The sequence below is a fragment of the Bacillus rossius genome, chromosome 10 (genome assembly GCF_032445375.1).
Source record: "Bacillus rossius redtenbacheri isolate Brsri chromosome 10, Brsri_v3, whole genome shotgun sequence".
In the NCBI taxonomy this organism is placed as follows: Eukaryota; Metazoa; Arthropoda; class Insecta; order Phasmatodea; family Bacillidae; genus Bacillus; species Bacillus rossius.
This window is the reverse complement of record NC_086337.1, coordinates 8,727,376-8,751,748: the sequence shown is the minus strand read 5'-3', so window position 1 is coordinate 8,751,748 and position 24,373 is coordinate 8,727,376. Positions and strand designations below refer to the sequence as shown.

Genomic DNA, 24,373 nt, shown 5'->3' with positions numbered 1-24,373 from the left:
TAGGTGGGTGAGTTACACTTTATGACAGTGAGTGGGTCATATAGTAAAGTTATTTTTTTCATTGGTAACCTTTTAAAGTAATAGCTGACTTAGTTATGATTGTCACTAGTCTCACTCCCCTGTTTCCCTTGCCAGCTCCGGTTGTTGTTTGCAAGGCACACCAGATGCTGCAGGGGTGCCAATTGAATCCCTGTGTCACGGGAGGCCTATCCAGGGGTAGTCTCCTGCTGGCCTTCCCTTGTCGTCGTGAGCGACGTGGTCTGCTGGCCCAGAGGGGGTGGAGGGGGGAGGCTGGGTTCAGCACCAGCCAGATGGGATCGCAGGAAGAAGACTTGCAGTGGGCTATACATTTTTTTTAAGTTTAAGTTTATTACAGCCCAGGGTATGTTGATTTTAATCAGCATGATTTAAATCGTGATTTTAATCATGATTTAAATCATGTGATTTTTTTTTAAATCAGTGAATAAAATCAATTTATAATATGATAGTATGAACTTTAATATTTCCTATACTATATTGTTTAAACCAAGTAATCATGCCTACATACATAAAAATTGACTGCTGCAAAGATAGAATGAAAATTGAATAGTAGGGGAGACTGGGGAGGGTTGATACATAGGGAGACTTGATACAAGTGGTTTAATTTTTACTGTGTTGGTTTTCCTGCATTTTAGTTTTTTTTTAGTTCTTTGTTACAGGTACCTCCATATTGTTTGTTGTGATACAGGCCAAGCAGCAAATATTCTAGGAAGAATAAAAAAATAACTGTTTTTCAGCATTCAGAGTAAGTAAAACATTGTTTCTATAAACTATTATTACTTTTTCAACAATTTATGTAGCATAAATATTTTTTGTACTTCACAAGTTTCAGTTATTAATAAAGCTAACCTAAAATGTAAAGTGCTCTTAAATTAATATTTATAATATAAATGTTAACTTTTTTAATTGAATGTAGTATAGGGACACTTGATACACTATGGTTGGGGAGACTTTATACGTGCATGACGTTGTTTATTATTATGCATATAGTAGGCCTAGGCTATTATGACAATTTTCTAGATGGAAATCTTTATTGTTGAGGGATTTCAGTGATTTCAATCTTACTTTTAAAGGTTTTGTGTTAACCTATCGGTAAATAACAGGTATATAGTTCAGATTATGATAGCCACCTCACTGACATAATATTTGTTTAAAAATATGTAATGTAGGCTTTCATTGTTAATCACATAATCAACTATAGTAGGCCTTTTAAAAATAATGGGTAGCTAGTACTTAACAAACAGCTCTGTTTTGCTTATACTCCTGTAACTTTTTGTTCCAGATGCCGATGTTTTATAAACCAAAACCGCAAGCAAAACAACAAAAAAAAGTACCCCATGATGTCATGAAAGCTGCTGTTAAGGAAGTAGTTGAAGATGGCATAGGCTTAAGAAAAACTGCACTTAAGTTTGACATTGATAAAATGACACTTCATAGATATGTGAGAAAGTATAAAGATGAAAAAAGTAATACTTCAACAGTTTATGAACCTAACTACAGTGTCTCTCAAGTGTTCACAAAAGAAGAGGAAACACTGCAAGCCATTTATTTGAAAAAGGCATCGCAACTTCATCATGGGCTTGGTACAGTTAATTGTCGCATACTTGCATTTGAATATGCAGTTAGGAACAAGAAAACTTACCCTAAGAAATGGGATCAGAACAAAATAGCAGGTTATGACTGGTTTCGTGGTTTCATGAAACGAAATCGAGAATTATCTGTACGGTTACCAGAAGCTACAAGCATTGCAAGATCCTCGGCCTTTAATAGAACAACAGTGGAAGAATTCAACAAAAATTTGGAAAAGATTCTTCTAAGAGAAAATTTTGGTCCTCAAGACATATGGAACATAGACGAAACTGGTGTTACTACTACCCACAAACCTACTAAGGTAATTGCTGAACGTGGAGTCAAACAGGTGGGTCAAGCAACATCCCAAGAACGAGGCACTTTGGTTACAGTATGTAATTCAATAAATGCAATAGGCAACTTTATACCACCATTCTTGGTTTTTCCGAGAGTAAACATAAAAGAATTCATGTACGTCGGTGCACCTCCAGGTACGGTGGGTGTTGGGCATCAAAAACATTCTGGGTGGATGACTAAAGAAAACTTTGTGCAGTTTTTAAACCATTTCATCAAGCATGTTAAATGTTCCTTAGAGCATAAAGTTTTATTGCTCATGGATAACCACGAGTTCCACATTTCTTTAGAATCGCTAGAGCTTGCTAAACACAATGGAATTATTCTACTAACGTTTCCTCCCCACTGTAGCCATAAACTGCAACCTCTAGATGTCTCTGTTTATTTTCCTTTCCAAAATGCTTACAATAAAGCGGCACAGCAGTGGATGATCCATCATCCAGGTACACCTATGACTGTTTATAATGTAGGTGAAGTTATCGGAAAAGCATTTCCTCAGGCTTTCACTCCTCAAAATATTGTGTCAGGTTTCAGAGTGACTGGAATACATCCATTTGATAAAAACATATTCACTGATGATGATTTTCTAAGAGCTTCAGTAACTGACAGACCTAATCCTACCTTGCCTGTTGAAGAACCTGCACCCAAACAGTCAATCTTTCAAGGAGGTAGTTCTGGATATGTAGAGTTTCAACCAGGAACTTCGAATAACGGATCTTTAAACATAAGTAGGCCTAATTTCACTACTGACATGCTAGTTGAAGTTACAGCTGAAAAATCACAAACTATTGTATCACCAGAACAAATTGCCCCTTATCCAAAAGCTGGACCAAGAAAATGCGGAAGGAAAGGAGGCAGAAAACCAAAAAGATCTCTTATACTAACTGACACGCCAATCAAAAACAAATTGGAAGAGGAATTCAGAAGACGCACAAGCAAAGTCACAGCCCAAATTAAAAAACCGAGATCTAACTTGTTTAGTAGACAAATAAAGCCAGTTCAGCATTCTACAAAGGAGAAAGTTTGTTGTATTGATGATGCGTATGATGAAGAAATACTTGAATTGAACAGTTAATTTTCGGATGTTGAAATTGAGTCATCTAATGGGGATGATTTTGTGCACCCTATTGATAAAGGAGATTGGATTTTAGTTACTTATCGCTAGGGTTAGGAGTTTTCCGCGATTCCGCGATCGCGGAATATTTCGCAGAATTACTACTAGAGTCCCGCATAATCGCAGAATCATCGCAGAATCACCGATTTTGCTGTATCTTTTATGTCCATTTTGAGTGCAGTAATAATGCGTTCGAGGGTTATGTTATCTCAAATAATATCTTATTATGGGCAGAGTGAATAATTTCCAAACATTGTATAAAACGTAGGTTTTCGTAATTAATGCGGCAATGCCGTTAAATAATACAAGTTTGAATTACCAAAATATTATCACTTACGTACGGCAAAATAAATTTTGTTTGCACAGAATCCAAAGATAAGATTATAAGATGAGCAGCACATTGAGCGAGCAATCCTACCGGCATTTATGAAAGAACTGTAGGCACAGTCGATGGAAATATGTGCGCATCAAGCGATTAATCGATCGTTACATAGCTTCGAATACGAAAGAATGACCTTATGGCCGTTGGCGCAAGCTGTAGGCCACACAGCATATTAAAAAATATATATATATATATCGTGATCCACCAAAGTAAATAAAAATGTCTATGAGTAAATACGTTTTTAAAGAAGCCAGCGGGGGAAAATCGCATGTGGGAAACAAGTCTGCGGCAGATAGAGCTAAGGAATTTCCAAGTGTGTTACATAGTGATGGTGGTAAACTCTTTTGCTCTATTTGCAATGTGTTATTGGACCATAAACGGCTCTCCACGATTAAGGATCATTTAAATTCTCAAAAACATAAAGCCAGGTCAGTGCAACATACCTCACGTTTGGCAGGAACCTCCAAGCAAACAACAATTGGTACTTCCTTCAAAAAAGAAAGTTTGTCTGCTGAACGAAAAATTGTGTCCCAAGATCTCGTGAAAGCATGCGTCAGTGCTAACATACCACTGACAAAACTTGACAACAGTGAGTTTCGTTCATTTTTGAACAAGCATGTTGTAAATGGTGGCTCTATTCCAAGTCACTCACAGCTGCGTAAAGAGCACCTTCCTGCTTTGCATGCGGAGTACCAAGGGAAGTTGATGACTGAATTGGAAGGGAAACAAATAGCTATTGTAACTGACGAAACAACTGATGTTGAAATGCGGTATGTTTTGAACATTATTTTCATACCTTTGAATGTACATGAAGGTAAACTTCAACCATTTCTTGTGGATACAGTCATGTTGGAAAAAACCAATAGTTGTACTGTGGCTCAAAGCGTTATAAAAGCAGTGTCAAATTATAATATTGACTACAATAATGTTTTAGGGTTTGTTACTGATAATGCAGCTTATATGCTGAAGGCATATAAAGATACACTGAATGGAGTTTTTCCTCACTGCATACACATTACTTGTATTGCACATATACTGTCATTGGTTGGTGATGTTTGGAGAAAGACATTCAAAGACGTTGATGCATTTGTGAGTGCAATGAAAATGTTATTTTGTAACGCACCAGCCAGGAAAGCAAGGTTCATGAACTACCTGAGAGATAGAGGTCTGGAAGTAAAAGCACCTGTTATTCCAGTTATTGTTCGTTGGAACTCATGGTTTCAGGCAGTAATGTACCACGATAAAATTACACTTGAAGTCTATAGGTCATTTCTGGAGGAAGAACTGCAACATACAAGTGTTCCATCTAATGCTTTGGCACATGTTATTGATGTTATGCAAAATGATGTCAACCAGAAGAAACTATCAGCTTGTTTGAAGTTCATTGCTGAAATGTGTCAGAAAATTGTTCAACTTCTGACAGAGTTTGAAAGTCAGAGTCCCAAGGCAACAGAAGTGTATGACACCCTAGTAGATTTGAAGGCTTACCTTGAACTTCAGTCAAAAGCAGACCACTCCCATTACTTGAATGAAGTGCCTGCTGAAAGTTCAGTTTCTGTAAAACAGCTATTCAAAATTGTTTTTATTAGCTCGTTGGAAAAATTGGCGAAATATCAGTCAGCACAGGGTCAACCAGGTTGGAATTTTTTGAAATATGTGAGAATATTTTCTCCTAATAAAGCTCTTCTGCTGTCACACAATTTTAACAATTATGTCGGTGTATTGTCACTTCTAGCATCTTGTGGTGAAGTAGAGTTTGCTACTTACATTGGAATCTTAAGAGACTCAGATTGTTTAGATGTAGACCCATTCCAGTTTTGGGACAGCATAAAGGGCAGGTGTCCAGTTCTGGCAGGTATAGCAAGGGCTTATTTATGCATTCCTACCAACAGTGTTGATTGTGAAAGAAGTTTTTCTTTTTATAAGGACATTCTTTCAGACAACAGGCGTAATCTGTTACCAGAAAATATTAAGATGCTCAACATGTTGCATTTCAATACCAGCCTTTATAAAGAATAGATAGTTCACAAATGCTCAGTTGTTTGAACTTTTGAACACAAGAATATGATTAATGATGTATTTCAACATTTGTATAGTGCCTTACATTAGGTAGGAATTTCACATGTATAGAAATAATATAATTCCCATTAGTTAGACTTCTTTAGGTTGTATATACATGTTTCAAACGTGATAAACAATTTTTAATAAATTGCAGAACTTTACATTTTTTATTGCAGAATTTCTTGTTTTCTATCGCAGAATTTGTGTTTCACTATCGCAGAATTTTGGCCTTTGGTGTGCAGAAAACTCCTAACCCTACTTATCGCCAGAAAAAGTCTGTTCGCAGGTTTGTAGGTTGTGTTGAAGAAAAAGTGTCTAATGATTAGTGGAAAGTGAGATTTGCACGGCACATTCAGGACAGTAAGTTTAAGTGGCCAGAAAGGGAAGATGTAAGCGTGATTGATGAAGATCAGGTGGAAAAACGATTAATGGCACCACAGTTTCATATGAAAAATGACAGGGTAACGTGCTTTGAGTTTAATGAAGGGATTCATGGAATTATTGTTGAGTAGCACTGTGCAGATTTAAAAGAATTTTTTTTTAGGTTGATATATTCTTATTGATACCTTCTCTCAAGTGGTGGTTGCACTGTCATACACAATTTTAAAATTAAAAATTTGAGTAATTTTACTGTAAAATTGTTATAGCTTGTTTAATTATATATAATTATAAGTATTATGAATAAAATGTTAACAATAACTTAGGCCTGTATTAACCCTCAGACCAACATGTGTATCAATGCTCCCCAAGGCTGTCTCAAGTCTCCCTAGCATGGGGAGGTTTGATACAAATTACACCCTCCATAATAATCAATAAAATAACATTAAAAATATTTTTTTTAGGTCTCTAAGTTACAGAGTCTCAGTTGCTTAAAGTTTATAACCCAGTTTACATGCATATAAAGCATTAAAATTGTGTTATTAAAAATATAAAAATTAATTTCTAAAAACTGTATCAACCCTCCCCAGTCTCCCCTACTTAATTTCTTCTACAATGTATTTATTTATAGGTGGGTGGAATGTACCTTTAAATACCACCTCATTTTCTCTCTTCTCTCCTCCACCTCATGTGTTTGTGTTGTGTGTGTGTCATATCTCCTTGGCAACAGGTTTGTCTTCCAACAATGTCAAATGCTATTTTTAGAACTATAGGAAGGAAATTTTCAGTTCTTTGGTATGTCTGGTTTGGTTCAGTCAACATTAAGAAATCTACTGGGTACAGAAAAAGCTGCAAAACTTGTATTTTTGTTTAAAATTTTAAATAAGTAATATTTTATGTAGAAGTTTTGCTTTGAATACTCTCGTATGTGTGCAATTCTGAGAAGAAGAAGAAAAAAAAGGAAATTGTGGTTTTGGTTTAAATTACTTTATTTAGAACAATTGGACTATAAGACTATAAGGGATGACAGGAGTGACAAAGTTACATTTAAATATGCTATATTTTCAATGATGTAGTTATTTTCTATAAGACATCTTTTTTTACTAATGTTAACTATGTTACTGGACAAAAATTTTCATAAAGTGACATCATTAATGTTTCCTTAAAACATTATGCAATGTAAAATGTGGTTATTTCAAAGAAAGAAAATTAGGTTAGTTGTCTTTACAAGATGAATTCATCTGTTATTAATTGTACTGTAGAGCAAAGTCAAGTCATGAAGACAGTCATGTAAATGTACTGTATATTACACAGATTACAATTTTTTTATATTTTAATCAAAAAAATCATATTTTAATCAAAAAAACCAGTTTTTAATCCAAAAAATCTGATTTTTTTGATTTTTTTAAAAAAATCAGGATTTTTCATATCCTGTATACAGCCGTTGGGAAAAGTCATCAAGGTATAACAAAAAGGAGCAGAGAAAATTGTATTGCTCTGAGTGTTACGGTAAGTCTAATGATCAGGAAGATATTAGAGTAAGTGCATTGCTTTTTGGCACTATATTTGTTCCACTTGCACTTCAATGGCGACATCAAGCAAGGTCTTGTGATGCGGATACTACAATTGATACACACATTATTTTGAAGGTTCTTAACACTGCTAGAAACTGAATTTTCAGGTTTATATAAATTCGGAAACACATAACTTGAACATAACCTGTAATTGTACTGTACTAGCATTAAGACTAGAGCCTCTCAGATGTCAAATTGATGTATCATATTTCAGCTTTATAATTACATACTTGCTGAAAACACAGATGTCAGCAGGGGAATTGCCTGCAGCACCGTCAGTGAGCTGATGTAGACCAGTCTGTGAAGTTTCACATGTAACAGGTGTGGCAGCCACACAACCATGAGTATTTAATTGAAATATTTTGAGAAGGCTAGCTGTGAATTCAAATGGTTGTGCCATGTTTTTTTCTGAATATATGTGACCAGAAAGTGTATAATTCTTCAAAAAGAGTGGAAACTGAAGCTTGTAACTTGTGGCATATGTACAGAGTTAATCAGGTGATTCAGTGGAGGAATAACCGTGTCAAGCGTTACAACACTGCGACACTACACTGTCTTGGGCAAATGCCACTGATGGCTGTTTTGTTCTAGATATCATACACATTTTCCTGTTTTCTTTGTTTACCTTTTTTTGCTTTTTTTTTACACTATAATTAATCTGTTTAAGTTATAAATCTAAAGGTTTTTGTTTTTCAAGGAACTAGAGGAGATTATTACAAATGATTGAAAGTTCAATGTTAATGTGTTTCAAAGACTTATAGCAAAATTTTTCATTTTTGTAATATTTAATGTTACCTACCTGTTAAAAAAAATCATTATCCCACAACCTAATAAATTACTTCAAGACTAGACAAATAAATAGTTTAAATCCAACTTTGGAAATCAGCGCTGAAACAAATTATTATGCAATGAATAAGGCATCCTCAAAACTATGTATTTATTAAATTTTATAATTCAGCACTCATGCAACTAACACAGTATAAATATATATAAATATAACATAAATATATTGTAGAAATAAAAATAATATTTATTACAATATTTGAACTCACTTAATAGTTTGCTCCCTCTAAAAACATTACATTAATGTTTGTGACAGTTAAAATCATGGTTTATTGTACATATTACTAATTTACTTTACAGTTTTAAGTCATTGAACTCACAACTGGATAATGGATTATATAAAAATATACTTAATTCATCATTAAATATATATTGTGATAATAAAAAAATGTGAGCCAGTGTTTCAGTACTGGCCAGGGATGTGTGAACATCTGATCTCACTAACGAGCAGATTCATGTATTCTCATGTTGCAAATAAACTTATAAAACAAAACCTGTTCACAATATTTAATGCAGGTTTCTTTAAAATAAGGCTAAGTGCGATAAATATGCTAAATGTATTCATTTTTGGGGAAAACTCTTAAAAAATGTTTCCCTTTTTAAAAACCTAACTATAATTATGTTTGGCAAGAAAGTACTATTGATTTCTCAGGGATAGCCGAACAACAAGAGTATTGAACACATCACATGTAAATGGCCTCAACTCTGAATATGTTGTTACATTCCAGGTTGGCCCGGCAAGGCAACCCGGAATAATGACAAATGCAATTTAACACTGTTGTAGTTTCGTTTGTATTTAAAAAATAATTCTTATTACAAGTTACATTGTGAGTTGCCGGCGACACAGCCGCACTCCGCGACTATCGAGCGACAACTGCCGGCCACTGCCGACTGTAAACGAGAACTGATTGGCCACTCGCAGTTACCTCCATTTTCTAAGCCAACACCAAGGGAGACAACCCCGTGGGCCAACCGACCAATCACAATATTTCCTAAAAATACTGGAACGGGGTGACACATCACGCCACCTCAAAATTTGCCCTGATTTGCTGGCAAGACTGCGCCCAGCGAAAGTTCCAGTTTATTGATACGGAGCTACACGTCCACGTGCTGGGATTTTCCAACGACGCACTATTTTGAGGTGTGACATAACTGACCTGCTGGTGACAGCGTGTCGCGCCCGTGTTCCTCCCTTTAATCCTTCTAAACTGTTCTCGAAAACCACCAGCCAACCTTCCACTCTATGCTTCAAACTATATAAACAAATGTAAATAATACACATGTTAATTTTCAATTATGAGGTAAACAAATAATAAAGCATTACAAAACATAACTTAAATTAATAATAATCACCAACAAAATATTGAAAGTAAAAATAATTATATAAAAATAATTATAAAAATTTTCACAAAAAAATTAAACCTAACATAGTCTTATTTAAACGTGAAAAATAGTAGGGGGCGGGAATTCTGCAATGTTACAATGTGACATTTTCCCCTAGACTGGAACTATCATAGCCTGCGTTTTTGAAATTATACATCTTTAGGTGCGTTGAAGTTCATTTAGGTGAGTTGCAAAAATTTTAAAATGCACCATAATTGCAATGAAATCAGCTAGTGTTACACAATGTAAATTTAAAAGGTCAAAGTTCAATGTGCATGCATGCTGAAACTGCTATAACCACGAGCCGAAGACGTCAAGATGGCAGAAACCACGTGTGGCAAAATGCACCCGTGCATGTATCACAAACATTGAGGGATTTAATAAAGATTGTGGCACAGGCTTTCGTGGCCATTGTCTGAAGTAGCTTGGCTTCTGGGTTGTAGCCGCGTACAAGGTGAATACATCACCGATGTTTCGGTTGACCTTGCAGTTGCCATCATCAGGGTATAGTTACCTACTGAGGTTGTGACAAGTTCTCCAGCCTCCTGAGGTAACTGCATTGTTGACCGAAACATCAGTGAATTATTGGCCAAGGACACTGCTACAACCCAGAAGCCAAGCTACTTCAGACAATTGATGTGAAAGCCTGCGCACATTATTAACTTTGTATTATGTTATAATCATAACTTTGTACTAAACAAAAAAAAGCTTAGAATTAAAACTTCAGAATAATTTCTTAGGACTATGAAAAACTTTGTATTAATGAGAGTTTATTATAAACAGGGTTTTAATTAATGACTGTAATTCAAAGTCCCTTGTATTCATTTATGAAAGCCCTCAAGTACAGTTACAGGCTGGTTGATGTAAGAATAGTGAGGTGCATGTGTGAAGAACTCCTGAAGTGCTGGTTCTCCAGGCGTCTCCTCGAACTGGACGGACGACGCCCCCTACAGCTGGTCGCAGCCCGCCTACCACCCGCCCACGGAGCAGTTCAAGGAGTGGCCGGTGTGCCTGGGCGAGCACGGGCGGCCGGAGCGGGCCGTGGTGTGCCCCGTCGAGGTGCGCTTCCAGCCGGGCCGGTCGCTCCCGGACCTCCAGGTCCTGCAGGAGGCCGCCAGCTTCCTGGAGAGGGGGCAGCGCTTCCTGCTGGCCGTGGGCTTCCACAAGCCCCACCTGCCGCTCAAGTACCCGCGCCGGTACCTGGGTAGCGTCTCTCTCTCTCACACACACACACACACAGGAGTGTTTTCCTACAAATGTTTGTCGTCACAATGTTTATATCCACATATTTTTATATACGAGTATTTCTGACAGCGTCATGAATTCACATGCTGTACTAACAATGAGTTTCTTTTGTAGAAGTAGGTTTTTGTTTAGTTATATATTTGACTTGATGTAGGCTTTTGGACATACGCCATTGCTTAGCACATGTATGTCTGCAGAAGAAAACGACAAAAAAAAAAACACAAACGACAAAAAACACAAATTAAGCAAAAATTGCTGTTTTTCAGGATTTAACGCCACACAATATTCCACAGCAGGAATATGATCAACAAACAAGGAAAAAACAAAGAAAAATGGACTAACAGAACGAAAAAAACCCCACAAATGAGGCAGCACAAAAAAACCGAACCCAAAAAGATTCAACACAACAGTTGAAACGAGACAAAAAACACAGCAAAACGAAAAGACGAAACAAACACAATAGTTTTCCAAAAAAACAAAAAAACAAAAAGAGAAATGAAAAAACCCCCACAAATGATGAAAGCACAAAAAATATTGAACCCAAAAAATTCAGCACAACAGTCAAAACGAGACAAAAACACGACCAAACGAAAAGACGAAACAAACACAACAGTTTTCTAAAACAGAAACAAGCGACGTTTCAGGAACTGCTATCTGCTCCCGTCCTCAGGCAGAGATGCACATGGTACGGAAACACAGGTGCGACTGAGAAGGGGCTAATTTTTTTTTTTTTTTTTGACAACAGCCCCTCCAAGCTGAAGTCTGTCTCGCACAACCGAAGTGATTGCGAGTCCGGAAAATGGGAGTGAATTTAAGGGAGGTCCTTAATGCGTGCCAGGCGGTTAGGCCTATACGCTTTTTGTAATTCCGTACAAATTTGGTCTGCGACCTCTCACACTTGCGTGGGAGAGGCCACTGTGACCCGCGTGCATCTAAGTGCTAGTCCTATAAGACTGCAGAGGCGCGGCAATTAGCGCCCCGGCAGTCAAGGGGGAGTAACAAAGTGGGAAGCAGTAGTAAAACCAGCGATCGCACTGGAGAAAAACCTACTGCGCGGATTTAAAAGTTAGAGCTCGCCCGATGGCCCGAGGGGAAACAGGGAGCGGATATAGGAAGCTATGCCTACAGCTGCCAGGCCGTGGCAACTGTAGGCGGATGTAGCGGCCTGATGGCCTGTAGTGCGTGGCAGGCAACACGCATGTTTAGGGCGACTCGGTGGTTGAGGCCGAGAGCAATGAGTGGCTGAGGGCCGGCCCGCATATAGGCCCGACAGAGCTCCAACAGATTCGCTTTCGCGCGCGCGCCTGCTGAAACCCTGCCGACTCACAGTGAACTGCGCGCCCCGCCCGCAGCCTGGCGGCCACGCGCGGAACACGCAGCTCCGCCGCGCCTCAACAGCCAACAGCAGGGACTTCCGCGATCCCACTTCAAAACAGCTACGGCGTACTGGCAAACCTGCCCGCAGGGTAACAGCATATGAAATCCATCAAAACACTCAAACCCACAGAAACCGATAAACCGGCAGGAACTCTAGTCATTCCGTATGTTCAAGGGCTTTCAGAAAAAACAAGACGCCTGGGAAACAAATATGGACTCAAAACAGCTTTCCGTTCTAAATCTACTATTAAAAGCATTGTTACAAAGGTGAAACCAGCCACAGAAAAATTACAAACCCACAACTGTGTGTATCAGATCCCCTGTGAATGTGGCCACGTGTACATTGGTGAAACTGGCAGAGCTCTATCCACCCGAATCAAAGAACACAAAAACAACTGCAAGAAGGGTGAAACCCTAAAATCCAGACTTGCTGAACATACATGGGAAAATAGCCACAAAATTATCTGGGAAGACTCCACACCACTCATACAGGAACCCAATAAAATAAAAAGGAAAATTTAAGAATCAGCTTTCATTATTAGCAATAAAAATATTTTCAGCCAGCAGAGTATTGAATTAAAAAATATGTGGATCCCTTTGATTAAGAGAGAAACATCCCTGCAGCACAAAACAATAGCCAATACTCAACCTACAATAACCAATCCGCTTTAACTCCATGGTGCACAGCCAATGAGGAGTCAGCTTGTCTGCCATTGGCTGAGCAAGATGTAGTCCATTTTCTGTTAAATACCCTCATTTTTCCAGCCCCTTTCGTCTTTTCGTTTTGTCGTGTTTTTGTCTCGTTTTGACTGTTGTGCTGAATTTTTTTGGGTTCAATATTTTTTGTGCTGTCATCATTTGTGGGGGTTTTTTCGTTTCTCTTTTTGTTTTTTGTTTTTTTGGAAAACTATTGTGTTTGTTTCATCTTTTCGTTTTGCTGTGTTTTTTGTCCCGTTTCAACTGTTGTGTTGAATCTTTTTGGGTTCGGAATTTTTGTGCTGTCATCATTTGTGGGGGTTTTTTCGTTCTGTTAGTCCATTTTTCTTTGTTTTTTCCTTGTTTGTTGACCATATTCCTGTTGTGGAATATTGTGTGGCGTTAAATCCTGAAAAACAGCAATTTTTGCTTAATTTGTGTTTTTTGTCGTTTGTGTTTTTTTTTTTGTCGTTTTCTTCTGCAGACATACATGTGCTAAGCAATGGCGTATGTCCAAAAGCCTACATCAAGTCATTCACTCCCATTGCACAAATCTTTCAAAGATAATATATATTTGCCAAAAAGGCTGGGGTTGACAATTTATTTTTAATGGGTACGTTATTAACTGCAGGTAAGAATCACATTCACACGTTTTTTTTTTCACCTAGAACTAATGATGAATTCTACTAAAATAAAAATGGGTGTATGTACTTATTTATGTGCGCGCTGATAGAAGTGATACTTATTTGACTTTAAAAGAACTAACTTTAATTGTGCATGCAAATAATTAATATAAATAAATTAATAAAATGACTAGAGTGATATTATAAATATGGTTGGTAAAGTATAAAATCAATCAATGGACTTTGGAAGTTCCGCCCAATGCCTATAGATGGCAGTTATTGTTAAATGTGATCTAGACAATTGCATTGCAATTTGTTGTGCTCATTACCAGCTAATACCAGCGTGTAACTTTATATTAGCTATGTATGTGGACTCAGAAACTTACTTTATGTAATTTAGTATATATTATCATGGCAATATAGTTATATCAAGGAATTAAGTAGCATGTAAGCAAACCTTAATTGAAATCATTAAAATACATAAGTGTCTTGTAAACTGTGTAGAAATTAAGATAATGTTTTGGTTTGTAACTAAGGGAGCCTATAACTTAAAGGTTCAAACTAAAGTTGTACAAGCTGTTTGTCCATTGATGTTGTTTTCTATATTGTTGTTAGATTTTCTTTGTTCCATTGTAAACTTGCGCTGAATTTTTTTACTCAGACGTAACAGATGACTAGAGGCACTGGAAAATAGCGTTTATAATGACTGTTCGTAGCATTTATATTTTTCCATATAGCATTTATATCGCTTTAATTTTAATTCTCCCAGTTTAAGCGGATGTTGCAAGCTTTGCACATAAGTATGTTAGTGTCACTAACATAGAAATGGTGCGACTTGTATTCTCTGCACGTGAATGCACGGTAACACAGTTTGTTTGTCTCATAATGGTAAAAAAAAATATTAAGTATAGTTCTAACTGCATTGCACGCGAACGCGATACAGAAAACCGACTTTAATAACATTAATTTTATTGTGAATAGCAGCGCAATATTTTAGTTTCACAGATTACCGTTTGTTTTTCGGGTTAGGAAATTAGGAAAATGCTAGGTACGTTCAACAAATGAGCGACAAAAGCATAGAGTTACATTGCTGCCATCTTTTTTTTTCCCGTTAAAGTGCTAACGATTTTGACTGAAGTAGATTTTCATAAAAATATTTTTGTAGTTGCCAAATATAAGCTGCGTGTGTTGTAAACTTAAATAATGCATTTTTATATTTTAGTTGTTGTTATTTAACAGTAAATAATTTGATTGCTTGTGTTAATATCACGCACGCACACGTTGGCAAACATGGCCGCTTCAATGGTTTCACTTTCTTTCCCGTGAAAATATTCATGCACGTAAATAAAGGTCTTTTTTTAATCGTTTACATTTGTTTGGGTCGTACGTTACGTTTGCCGTTAACCAAGTTTCCGCGCAAGCCTATGCGTATTTAAATTGGGTTTCGTGTTATTTACAAGATTCATAGATCGTGTTGATTGTTTACATGGCTCGCCATCGTCACAGTTTATTAGGTTATCTTAAAACACGGTAAGAAGATGCTTAAAATAAAGAATGTTAGGCCGTTAATAATAAGATGATTTGTTTAAAAATATTAGGTAAACCTAAAATTTACTGGAAATTTTAATATTAATTGAAATTTTAATAATTACTTCTAAAAACGGGATTGTAGCGCTTATTCGTCGGTAAACCATTTTGTCGCTTTTATTCGCGCCTATATCATTTTTACGATTTTCCAGTGCTTCTACAGATGACATATTGTTAAAGCATGTGCAGTGGTGTCATGAAGTCCTGTTACAACCACCACAATTTTTGTGGTTACTGCAAATTATGTATAAAAAAAAAATGGTAGGGCATGGAAAAGTATTTAATTTCCCTGGAAATCATTGAAAAAAACAAAGAATTTTTTTTATCTAAACTATGTAGCTACCATGTTTCGTCATTTTGTTTACAACATTCCGAAACCAACGTGCAGTAGCTATAGTAAACCCCTTAAAAAATTCCCACTTAAGTAGTTTCATGCCTAATAAGTGAGGGCGTACCAGTGTTAAGGTTCAAATTACTGGTGGAAATAGTGGGCGCCACCACGTGAGTGGGCACGTGGACCCGGCTCGATACTCTTACTCAGGGCGTTACGTGGCCCGTGTGCGGCGAGATATTAGCCCTCCTGATTTTTAATGCAACACCTGTTCCTAACCAAGCCCGCTCTCAGCGTCGGGCACGCTTCTAATTAACCGCAGTGGGCTCTTAGGGCGTCCCACACACCGCTGACTGGTTAAGGACCCACGTGGCCCCCCCAAACACAAAGACACGTCACTCAATTAAGTTGGTTTTATTTACTCACGTTACACGTCCTTATACAATCCTTCCTTGATACTGTTATAAAACGCCCGAGGCACGAATCAATTTAGGTGAGGAGGCGATCCACGCACATGGTCGCCTCAAGTCATTACTTAATACACGGATGACCAAAAACTCCGGAGAGTAATCAATTATTAATTAAACAGTCTCTCCGACCGAGAGAGGCCCCGAGGATAGAATTAAAAGATTTGAATAAATTACTTAACAGAACTACTTCTCGGTGAAACAACGGTGATGTCCTCGGGGTGTCTGCAGAGACGTCCGCTCTCGGCCGGCTGAAGGAGACTGGGGTGAGACAAGGGCATGCGGCAGGCAACATGGCGCCCTTCGCGCCGAACACAATTACCATTAACATCTTAGTTATTGCGTGCCCCGGGTTATTATTGAAAATAACATGAACTCTTTATAAAAATTAGCACATCACATCCATGACCAGACCGTCTGTAATTATTACTTATATGGTAGAAAACAGTTTAAATCAAGTTACATGCTAGTTCCTCCGTCGCCCGCTAGGGAGCGTCCTTGTCCGTGCTTGCACGTATTTTATTACAAAAACATCATAAATTAATGAAACAAAAGCACTCGCATACATAATCGTCGTGACACTATTTTGGGGTGAAAATAAAAGGGTTACAATCAGGGATAGATTTTAAGGATTTAACTGGACTGTCCAACGGACAGGTATAATTGGACACTTACCTGTCCGTAACTAATTCCACCTGTCCAGCTTACGTTAAAAAAATTACTGGTTATAAACTTGATATATGCTTAAGAACATCACTGTACTCAAAACAAGTCAGTTTTACACTATTTTAATATTAATAATGAAGTTTTAAATATTGAATTAAGTGTTTTGCACTAAATCACTGGTTTAATGTGTCTGAACTACTATCAGATGAACTGTCATCAGATGCATCTTCCTCATCTTGCTGCAGCCTAGCTACGCACTTTCTGTATGGGGGCTGAAATGGTCTGCACTTTCTCTTACCACGATTAAACCAAAGTTCAATAGCCGGGGAGGTAGGATCAAAATCACAGACACTACTTGATTTCATCTGGATATGCATCAGTGATGATAATGTATCATCAAGTTTTTTGCGCCAGTCCGTTTTGGTAGACTTTATCAAAGAAAATTCTCTTTCACAATCTGCGGTGTGAGCAGGCAGAGACAACACAAGATCCACGAGTGAAAGAATATTAACAAATTTGTTCTTGTGTCTTGTGTTTGTTTCCCTCCAACTGGCTTTGTACACAGGAGTACAATTCTGGTGAACAACAATTTTCAGAGCTATCCATTCTGGCTCCACCATTTCACACTGACATTATTGTTCACAAGGGATCTTGAAAAATTCTAATAAATCGATGAACGCCGGCTGCACGCACGAAAAAGGATGACTCATTGTCCCGTTATGCTTTGTCCCATTACGCTCATTATACGCTTGCGCCGCATCTATCTCTCTTCCACTCGATTGGATTAACCATCGATTTGACTTTTTCGAGGCACATTAAACTTGAAACACTCCCATTCGTTTCTACTTTTCCTATCATCGTCCTATCCTTAACAGAATAACACAGATTGGAAGAAGTTAAATAGCAAACATGTATAAAAGTCATAGTTAAAATAATCTCTTCGTTAAAGTAATAAACATATTTGAATTAATGAGTGCAAATAAAAGTAAATTTATCAATTAAATTGAAGGTTTCATTTCACTCCTTCTTTGTATCCATACAAAATAGTGATACAGTAGAGTCTCGCTAATCCGGACCCCGCTAGTCCAGACATTCCGGTTAATCCGGACGGATCTAAAAAAAAAATTATGAAAAATAATGTTGTGACAAAGGATAATAAGATAATACATTTCTAAGAGAGGGTCTTCTTGCCCTCAGTTGCCAGGAGTCTTACCGCTAGTTTTCCGCTCATCGTCTGTTTTCCATGAAATGACTCACTCTATACCTGCGAGTTGTTTTGTTTTGTTCCCTTATCCCTTCAGTCAATGGTTACTCGTGCTGGTGATAGGTTCTCGTGACAGTTATTTTTATTCAGTGCGAGTGTTGTATTGTGTGCATTTATTAAGAGCAACGTAATGGCTACTAAACGTAAGAAAGTGAACTGTAACAATTGAGCAAAAACAAAAAGTCTTATTTCGTATTGATGCGGGTGAATCATTAACTAGAATCGCGCAAAATTTAGGAGTGGGGAAACCAACTGTGTCTGATTGGAAAAAAAAATTTGAATGAAATTGAATATTTTGTGCCAAAAGGGTGAGTAAGGACAGTCTGGGTAACAAAAGCACGTTAAAAAAACCAAAAAAATCAACTTTAGAAGAGGCTTTGTATATTTGGTTTTGCCAACAACATGAACAAGTCGTTCCTCTGTCGGGCGTAACATTGCAAGCGTTCGCGCTCAAACTCAACGAAAAATTTAATGTAAATTAATTGTAATTTTAATGTATTGTATTATTCATAAGTTACATACATGTGTACTTAGTTTTTTAAGTACTTTATAATAAAACACAGTTGATTTTTAAGCATAAAGATTTTTTCTTTAGCTTATAAAACTTGTTTTTGATACAATTTAAAGTTGAATACGGTTAATCCGGACTTTCGGTGATCCGGACAGGGTCCGGTCCGGACAAGTCCGGATTAGCGGGACTCTACTGTAATTCAATAAAAATGATTCAATTTTATTCATAAAAGTATGCAATCATTTCATCAATGTTTTGCTATGACGTTGTCACGTTAAAATATCGTCAGTAAACCGACTTTACAGACAACCAATTTTTTTTTTCGGCGGCTTTGAAGCGCCACTTACATATCGCCACATTGCTGCACAAACAACTCTAATGTATAATATTAAAATATTGAGCGCCTCTGCGTCATAAACACCTGTCAAGATAGACACGTTATTTGTTTAGGGTGCCAGTTCCCACGTGAAACGAATGAGAAGGAAGGAATGTGAAGAATTTGTGTCGGGTGAGAGTGAGGGTGGTAGGGAGGGAGGGAGGGAAAACCGGTTATCACTTCCACATGGCCGCGCTCACACAAACACACTCTCCCCTCTCTGGCTGGTTTATTTTTAGATTTCCCCATCACCCCCTTCTACAACAGCCTTGCTAGCGCTGCGCCAGTGGAAGTCGTTGAAGAGAAAGGGAGGGGTCAAGAACGCGGAGTAGAATAACTGCGCTGTAAAAAACTCCCGGAAGGGTCGCACCATATTTTATTACTAGAGACACGATTATATGGTAATGCGCGATAAAACGAAATAACACCGAAAACCGCTTGAAATCACGAAATAAAACGAAATTGTGCGAAATCCGGGATATGTCACCAAATTTCGTCTATCCTGATTATTTACGTTTTTTTTCCATTCTGTAAGGACAATTCACTATCTTCAGCACAATCAAATATTTCTGACAGTAACTAGCAGCCATATATATTATATGCGACGGTGATTCATTACAGATTTTAAAATGAAGTTTCGGAATTAACGTAATATTTTCTTTAAACGGTAATCTTGTGTACCATAATAATTTAAGATGTTGATAACTATAATACAATGGCCGCCGTTCACTTTCTGTGAATACAAAAATAACAAACGTCCAAAATATGTTTTTCTAAGATTACGTTTTTAATCATTAAAATATTACACACTAAAGCGCATTGCTTTTACTGTTTATTTAAAATAAAGTACGTAGGGTACGAAAATAAAATTAACCCCGCTTAACGTAACGATTGTAAATAATAAATAGTACATGTTTATGTTGGTATTAATTTTCACGTACGTATGTTGGTATTAGGTATGTTTTTGTATTCGCATTAGAGGTGTAAAAGTAACGAAAAAAAAGTGTACCCGTATGTATTCGTTACTATAACAATCAGTACTTGTTACTATCGTATCGTTACTCGTTACTTCTGATACCGCATAACATGCAACGAATCGAGTCGTATTTCGTACGCGTACAATATGACGTCGCGTAAATAATAATAAATAGAATATATACAATTAACAATATTTGATAATTAACAGTTTTTGTTAACCAAGAAACGATTAAATCTCATTAGAGCGGCCTTATTATATTATCTCTTTTAAGATAATAATAATAAAAAAACGTGAAAATTCGCGATAGTAAAAAACAAAAACATACATATTTCTAATTTGTAAAAAATACTTTCTTACGTTGTTTCTGTTCCAATCTCAAACTTTGTCTGCACACACAATACCTTTAATAAACAGTAAAAAAAACTTGGACGACGAATTTCCAAATTATACTTTACTTAATAAACAAACATCGTTCTTTGTAACGTAAATTCATCGAATATGCGTGCGCATGCGTGAAACATACGAAACATGTGAGTAACGAAATGCAGCCGTGTGTAACGTTTCGTTACTCGTATATAGACGGCGCACCCGTTACTCAGTAACGAATACATACGGTTTGCTACAGCTCTAATTCGCATCTATTCTCCATTGTTTTGATCTTTCCAGCACGGCAAGTTTTTGCGTATTAAGAAGTTAAATTCTTCCTATGTGATGAAAAATTTTTGATAATGCCTAAAACGAAGGTTTCTGCCAGTGACCGATCGAAAGAATTTTCCAGCGAAGGATTTTATTTCAGTGATAAAATTTTAATGTGCAAATTCTGTAACTGCAGGCTAGACTACGAGAGACGCGATACGCTTGTGAAACGTGTCGCGAGTGAGAAACATAAGCGTTTGAGGCAAAACATATCTGTTAAACGACATCCTTGTCTAAGAGTCTTTAATGCCATTAATTTGCTGTTCAACCCAAGAAATGTGAGTAGGGTTAGCATAGAAGATGCAAACCTACAGAAGTCTCTGCATAACTTGCCTTCTGTTTCCCATCTTCCCATTCATACATGGCTATGTTGCTTTCAAAAAAATAATTGAGGATGAACTTTCATTGCCAGAAACAAGCCAAATTGATGTTGCAAAGGTACTTTGCTCCCTTAAAGGGGACTACTGTGAATTTGCTCAAGCCAGTTTAAGGGAAATCTGGTTCCCAACATCAAATGTTGATGCAGAACGTTCATTTTCCAGGTACTCACTGGTAGTTAGTGACATAAGACAACGTCTCACTCCAGAAAATGCGGAAAATTTAACTATGATAGCATTTCAATAAAACCGTCTTAATAGTAACTTTGGAAGTGCTTAATTGTGTAATTTTGTAGTGTATGTGATTGTAATTAAGTCGTGAAATTTTTAGTAGTTATTTAAAAGTTTGAATTTATGAATTTGCAAATGAACTTAATTATCTATGAATTTGCAAATGAACTTAATTGTAATTAGATCATGAGGTTTTCGTGTTTATTAATATTTGTTTTAATAAATTTGCATGTCGTACAGAAAAGCAAGAAAATTTTGCTGTGGGTATTTTGAGCAAAAAAATAAAACCATATAACACCGAAATGGTTATTTCTTTACACCGAAATTTGTCTTAAAATAACACCACAAAATCTTGACTCTATTTATTACTCAATAAATCGGCATAAAATGTGCGACCCTTGACCCTTATGCGGGTAAATACGGTACTCCTGACAGACTTGTGTGGACTACTGAATGTTACGTTGAAATTTAATAGTAACCTGTCCCCCCGGACAGGCACGTTTCGTTATACACTTGTCCGGACGGAAATTTGCCTGTCTCGGACAGGCGGACAGGCGTTAAAGTCGAACCCTGGTTACAATAATTATTAATACATATAGGGGTGCGGCGCACTGCAGCTAAGCGCCCTCTTGCTGTAGTTCGTGGCGCGCAGTTTAAATCTCACGGCTACGTACGTCACGATACAAATGCCGGGTAGGAAAGGTGGTGGGAAAGGGAACGGAGGATGATCAGGCTCATGGGGCGAAGCCCCGGTTGACGTCAATAGTTTAAATTATTTTTCACCTGTTTAATGAACACAAATAATCAAACTCTTTAGACAAAAGGTTTTCTTGATTCATAAATTAAAATTTTTATGCCCCTTGAAAAATTTATGTAGAAAGTTTGACTGTAGTTTTTTCTTTTACAATGTTTGAGCGTCTATGTTTAATGAACCAGAACAGTTAATGTAATCATATTTTAGTGCATTTTTAATTGAAACTGATGTGTACTTTGCAACACACACTTCTGATAGAAAAAGTTTTTGAGTACAATAGGGAAAGTACAGTAGGTACATAGTTTTTTGAATGAGCAATATGTCTTTATTACATGTGTGTGAGCTCTCTTTTTTTTAATTTACATTGTCTTTGATAAATAAGTTATGTTACATTTATGTAATAAGTATAGTTAGATAATTATTATATCATTCTTGTTTTTAGATCACCATCCTTTGGATTCGGTTAGTTTGCCGAAGGACAGATGGCGCCCTGCCACCATGCCAACCGTGGCCTGGAATCCGTGGACAGACCTTCGGGAAAGGAATGATGTTGCGAGGCTGAATTTGACGTTCCCATTTGATCCGATGCCCGGTGTGTACCTGCACAAAGTTGTGTGTTGTGACGTGGCCGGCCAGGCAGTGCACCGTGCTGTGTGTCGCAGATCGCTACAGCAGAATGATACGTCAGAGCTACTACGCCGCAACCACGTACATTGATGACTTATTTGGTCAGCTGATGGACAAGCTCATAAGCACTGGTCACAGCAACGACACCATTGTGCTGCTAACAGGAGATCATGGTGAGTTGACGTTACCATTGAGCCTAGACAGACATTCATTCCACGTATACTTTAACATTGTCGAAACTAGTGTACCCTACGGAAATACATATCCAATCGACTTTGACAGGGCAAACAACTAGCCATTCCAACTATATTTCTACATAAGGAAGTTCTATAACAACATAGCCATAAATCTTTTGGGTGCCTGTTTTTCTTGGCACAAAATGGATACTATCTCTTTGGATGTGTTTTTCTTAAGTTTTATTCCCATGTAAATGAAAAGGATTATGCTCTGATTCTTACAGTTTACCAGCCATTTTAATAGAATGGTGAATAAAAACAATAATCATCTCTTTTACATATGACACCAGTGCTACATCTTTTGTGCTTTCCCGTATAATGTAAATTTTTTTTCTATTTAGCGGTATTTAAGGCAAGGTAGTAAAAACAGAACATTTTGTGTTACTGAAGCTGCCGGATCAAATTTCCTCTTCCATTTGTCAAACTGATTCTTATATTTCAATAGTGATGTTTGTGATATGCAGTCTGCAGTAGACAAGGCATTGAATATATATAATGTATAGAAGTCGCGAGCCCAGGTTAAATTTTCTGTCCGGTTTCTCAGAAGAATTGTTGTAGTTCCAAGCTCCGCCGCTGCGATCGCTTTCATCGCTGGGTATCGGCCGTATACGCCCCTGGTGGTATTTGGCAGAACTAGGTTAACCAGCCCAGTCGTGACTTCATCCTTCCCCCCCCCCCCCCCTACCCCTCGCCAAGCCTCCTTCGAAAATCCAAGACCAACGATTCAAATTACCCGGCAGGTCTTATCAGCATCGTTAGGCGACCTTGAAGAGGAGCTTCCTTTACCGTCGTTTGAGAATGATGAAATACCAAAAGAAGCTAGCCACGGAAATCACTGAATTATGGGATTCTGTACCCGAGTGAAGTGAAAATTAGCTATTAAAACTTTGTATTGGGTCAATAGCCAGTGTTCCGTTCAAAATATGGTTTTATTTTAAAAGTAAAATACTTATTTAAACTATATTTCGCGTTTGTACAAATTTACTTTTAGATATTGGCAAGGAAAATCAACATACCTTAAACAACCTTCTCTTATTCAACGTTATCTATTAAGTAGTAAAAGGGGTAGATATTATTTTAAAAAATTAAAATAGCCATACCAAAAAATCAATATGAGAGATAAGAAATTTGGTAACTGCTCTACATTTCAAATAAAAATGCATTGGTTTCATGAATACTGAAATGTATGCGTAATAAGGCATATTATGTTATTATCCTAAGCATGACTATAACTAAAAAAATTACAGTAATTTAAAACGATGGCAGTCTTAACATACAATAAGTGCGCGAGTCTTAGTTTACATTTTAATTGGCTTCTTCGTCAGATGGAAAAGAGTTAAGATTTCATCAAGGAAAAATATATCCTCAAAGTCACTAAACCGGGAGATAGAAAATAAGGTAGGTACTTAATTTTAAATAAAAGTTAAAATAGGCTTACGCTAAACCAATTAAAAATAATTCGTAAAAATATTTTTATTTATTAAATATGTTCTATACTTGACAGTTCTTTGTGCATAATTCTTCAAATGTCTTTGGAATTTAATACATACTTTTCTTAAAATGGTAGAATATCAGCAATACCCGGAAATTACGCGAGCAAAGCCACGGGTTATTAGATATACTTTTACTATAA

General features: G+C 37.0%; 2 protein-coding genes across 7 annotated transcripts in view; both read left to right on the top strand.

Annotated features, from left to right (window-relative positions):
• LOC134535764 (iduronate 2-sulfatase) overlaps window positions 1–24,373 on the top strand; it is an 81,572-nt gene that overhangs the window by 7,414 nt on the left and 49,785 nt on the right. For 4 of the 5 annotated variants that reach the window (XM_063375005.1, XM_063375007.1, XM_063375006.1 and 1 more), the window contains exons 3-5: window positions 10,614–10,901; window positions 22,320–22,469; window positions 22,540–22,677. In XM_063375005.1, the coding sequence (XP_063231075.1) occupies window positions 10,614–10,901; window positions 22,320–22,469; window positions 22,540–22,677 (576 nt within the window). The remainder of the gene's footprint in view (window positions 1–10,613; window positions 10,902–22,319; window positions 22,470–22,539; window positions 22,678–24,373) is intronic. The other variant, XM_063375010.1, reaches the window with a different exon arrangement.
• Window positions 9–8,594, top strand: LOC134535762 (uncharacterized). 2 transcript variants are annotated; one of them, XM_063375002.1, is made up of 2 exons: window positions 9–784; window positions 1,322–8,594. In XM_063375002.1, the coding sequence occupies exon 2, from the start codon at window positions 3,678–3,680 to the stop codon at window positions 5,475–5,477; it is 1,800 nt and encodes a 599-aa protein (XP_063231072.1). In that variant the 5' UTR covers window positions 9–784; window positions 1,322–3,677; the 3' UTR covers window positions 5,478–8,594. Both variants share the same exon structure in this region, with proteins under 2 accessions (XP_063231072.1, XP_063231073.1).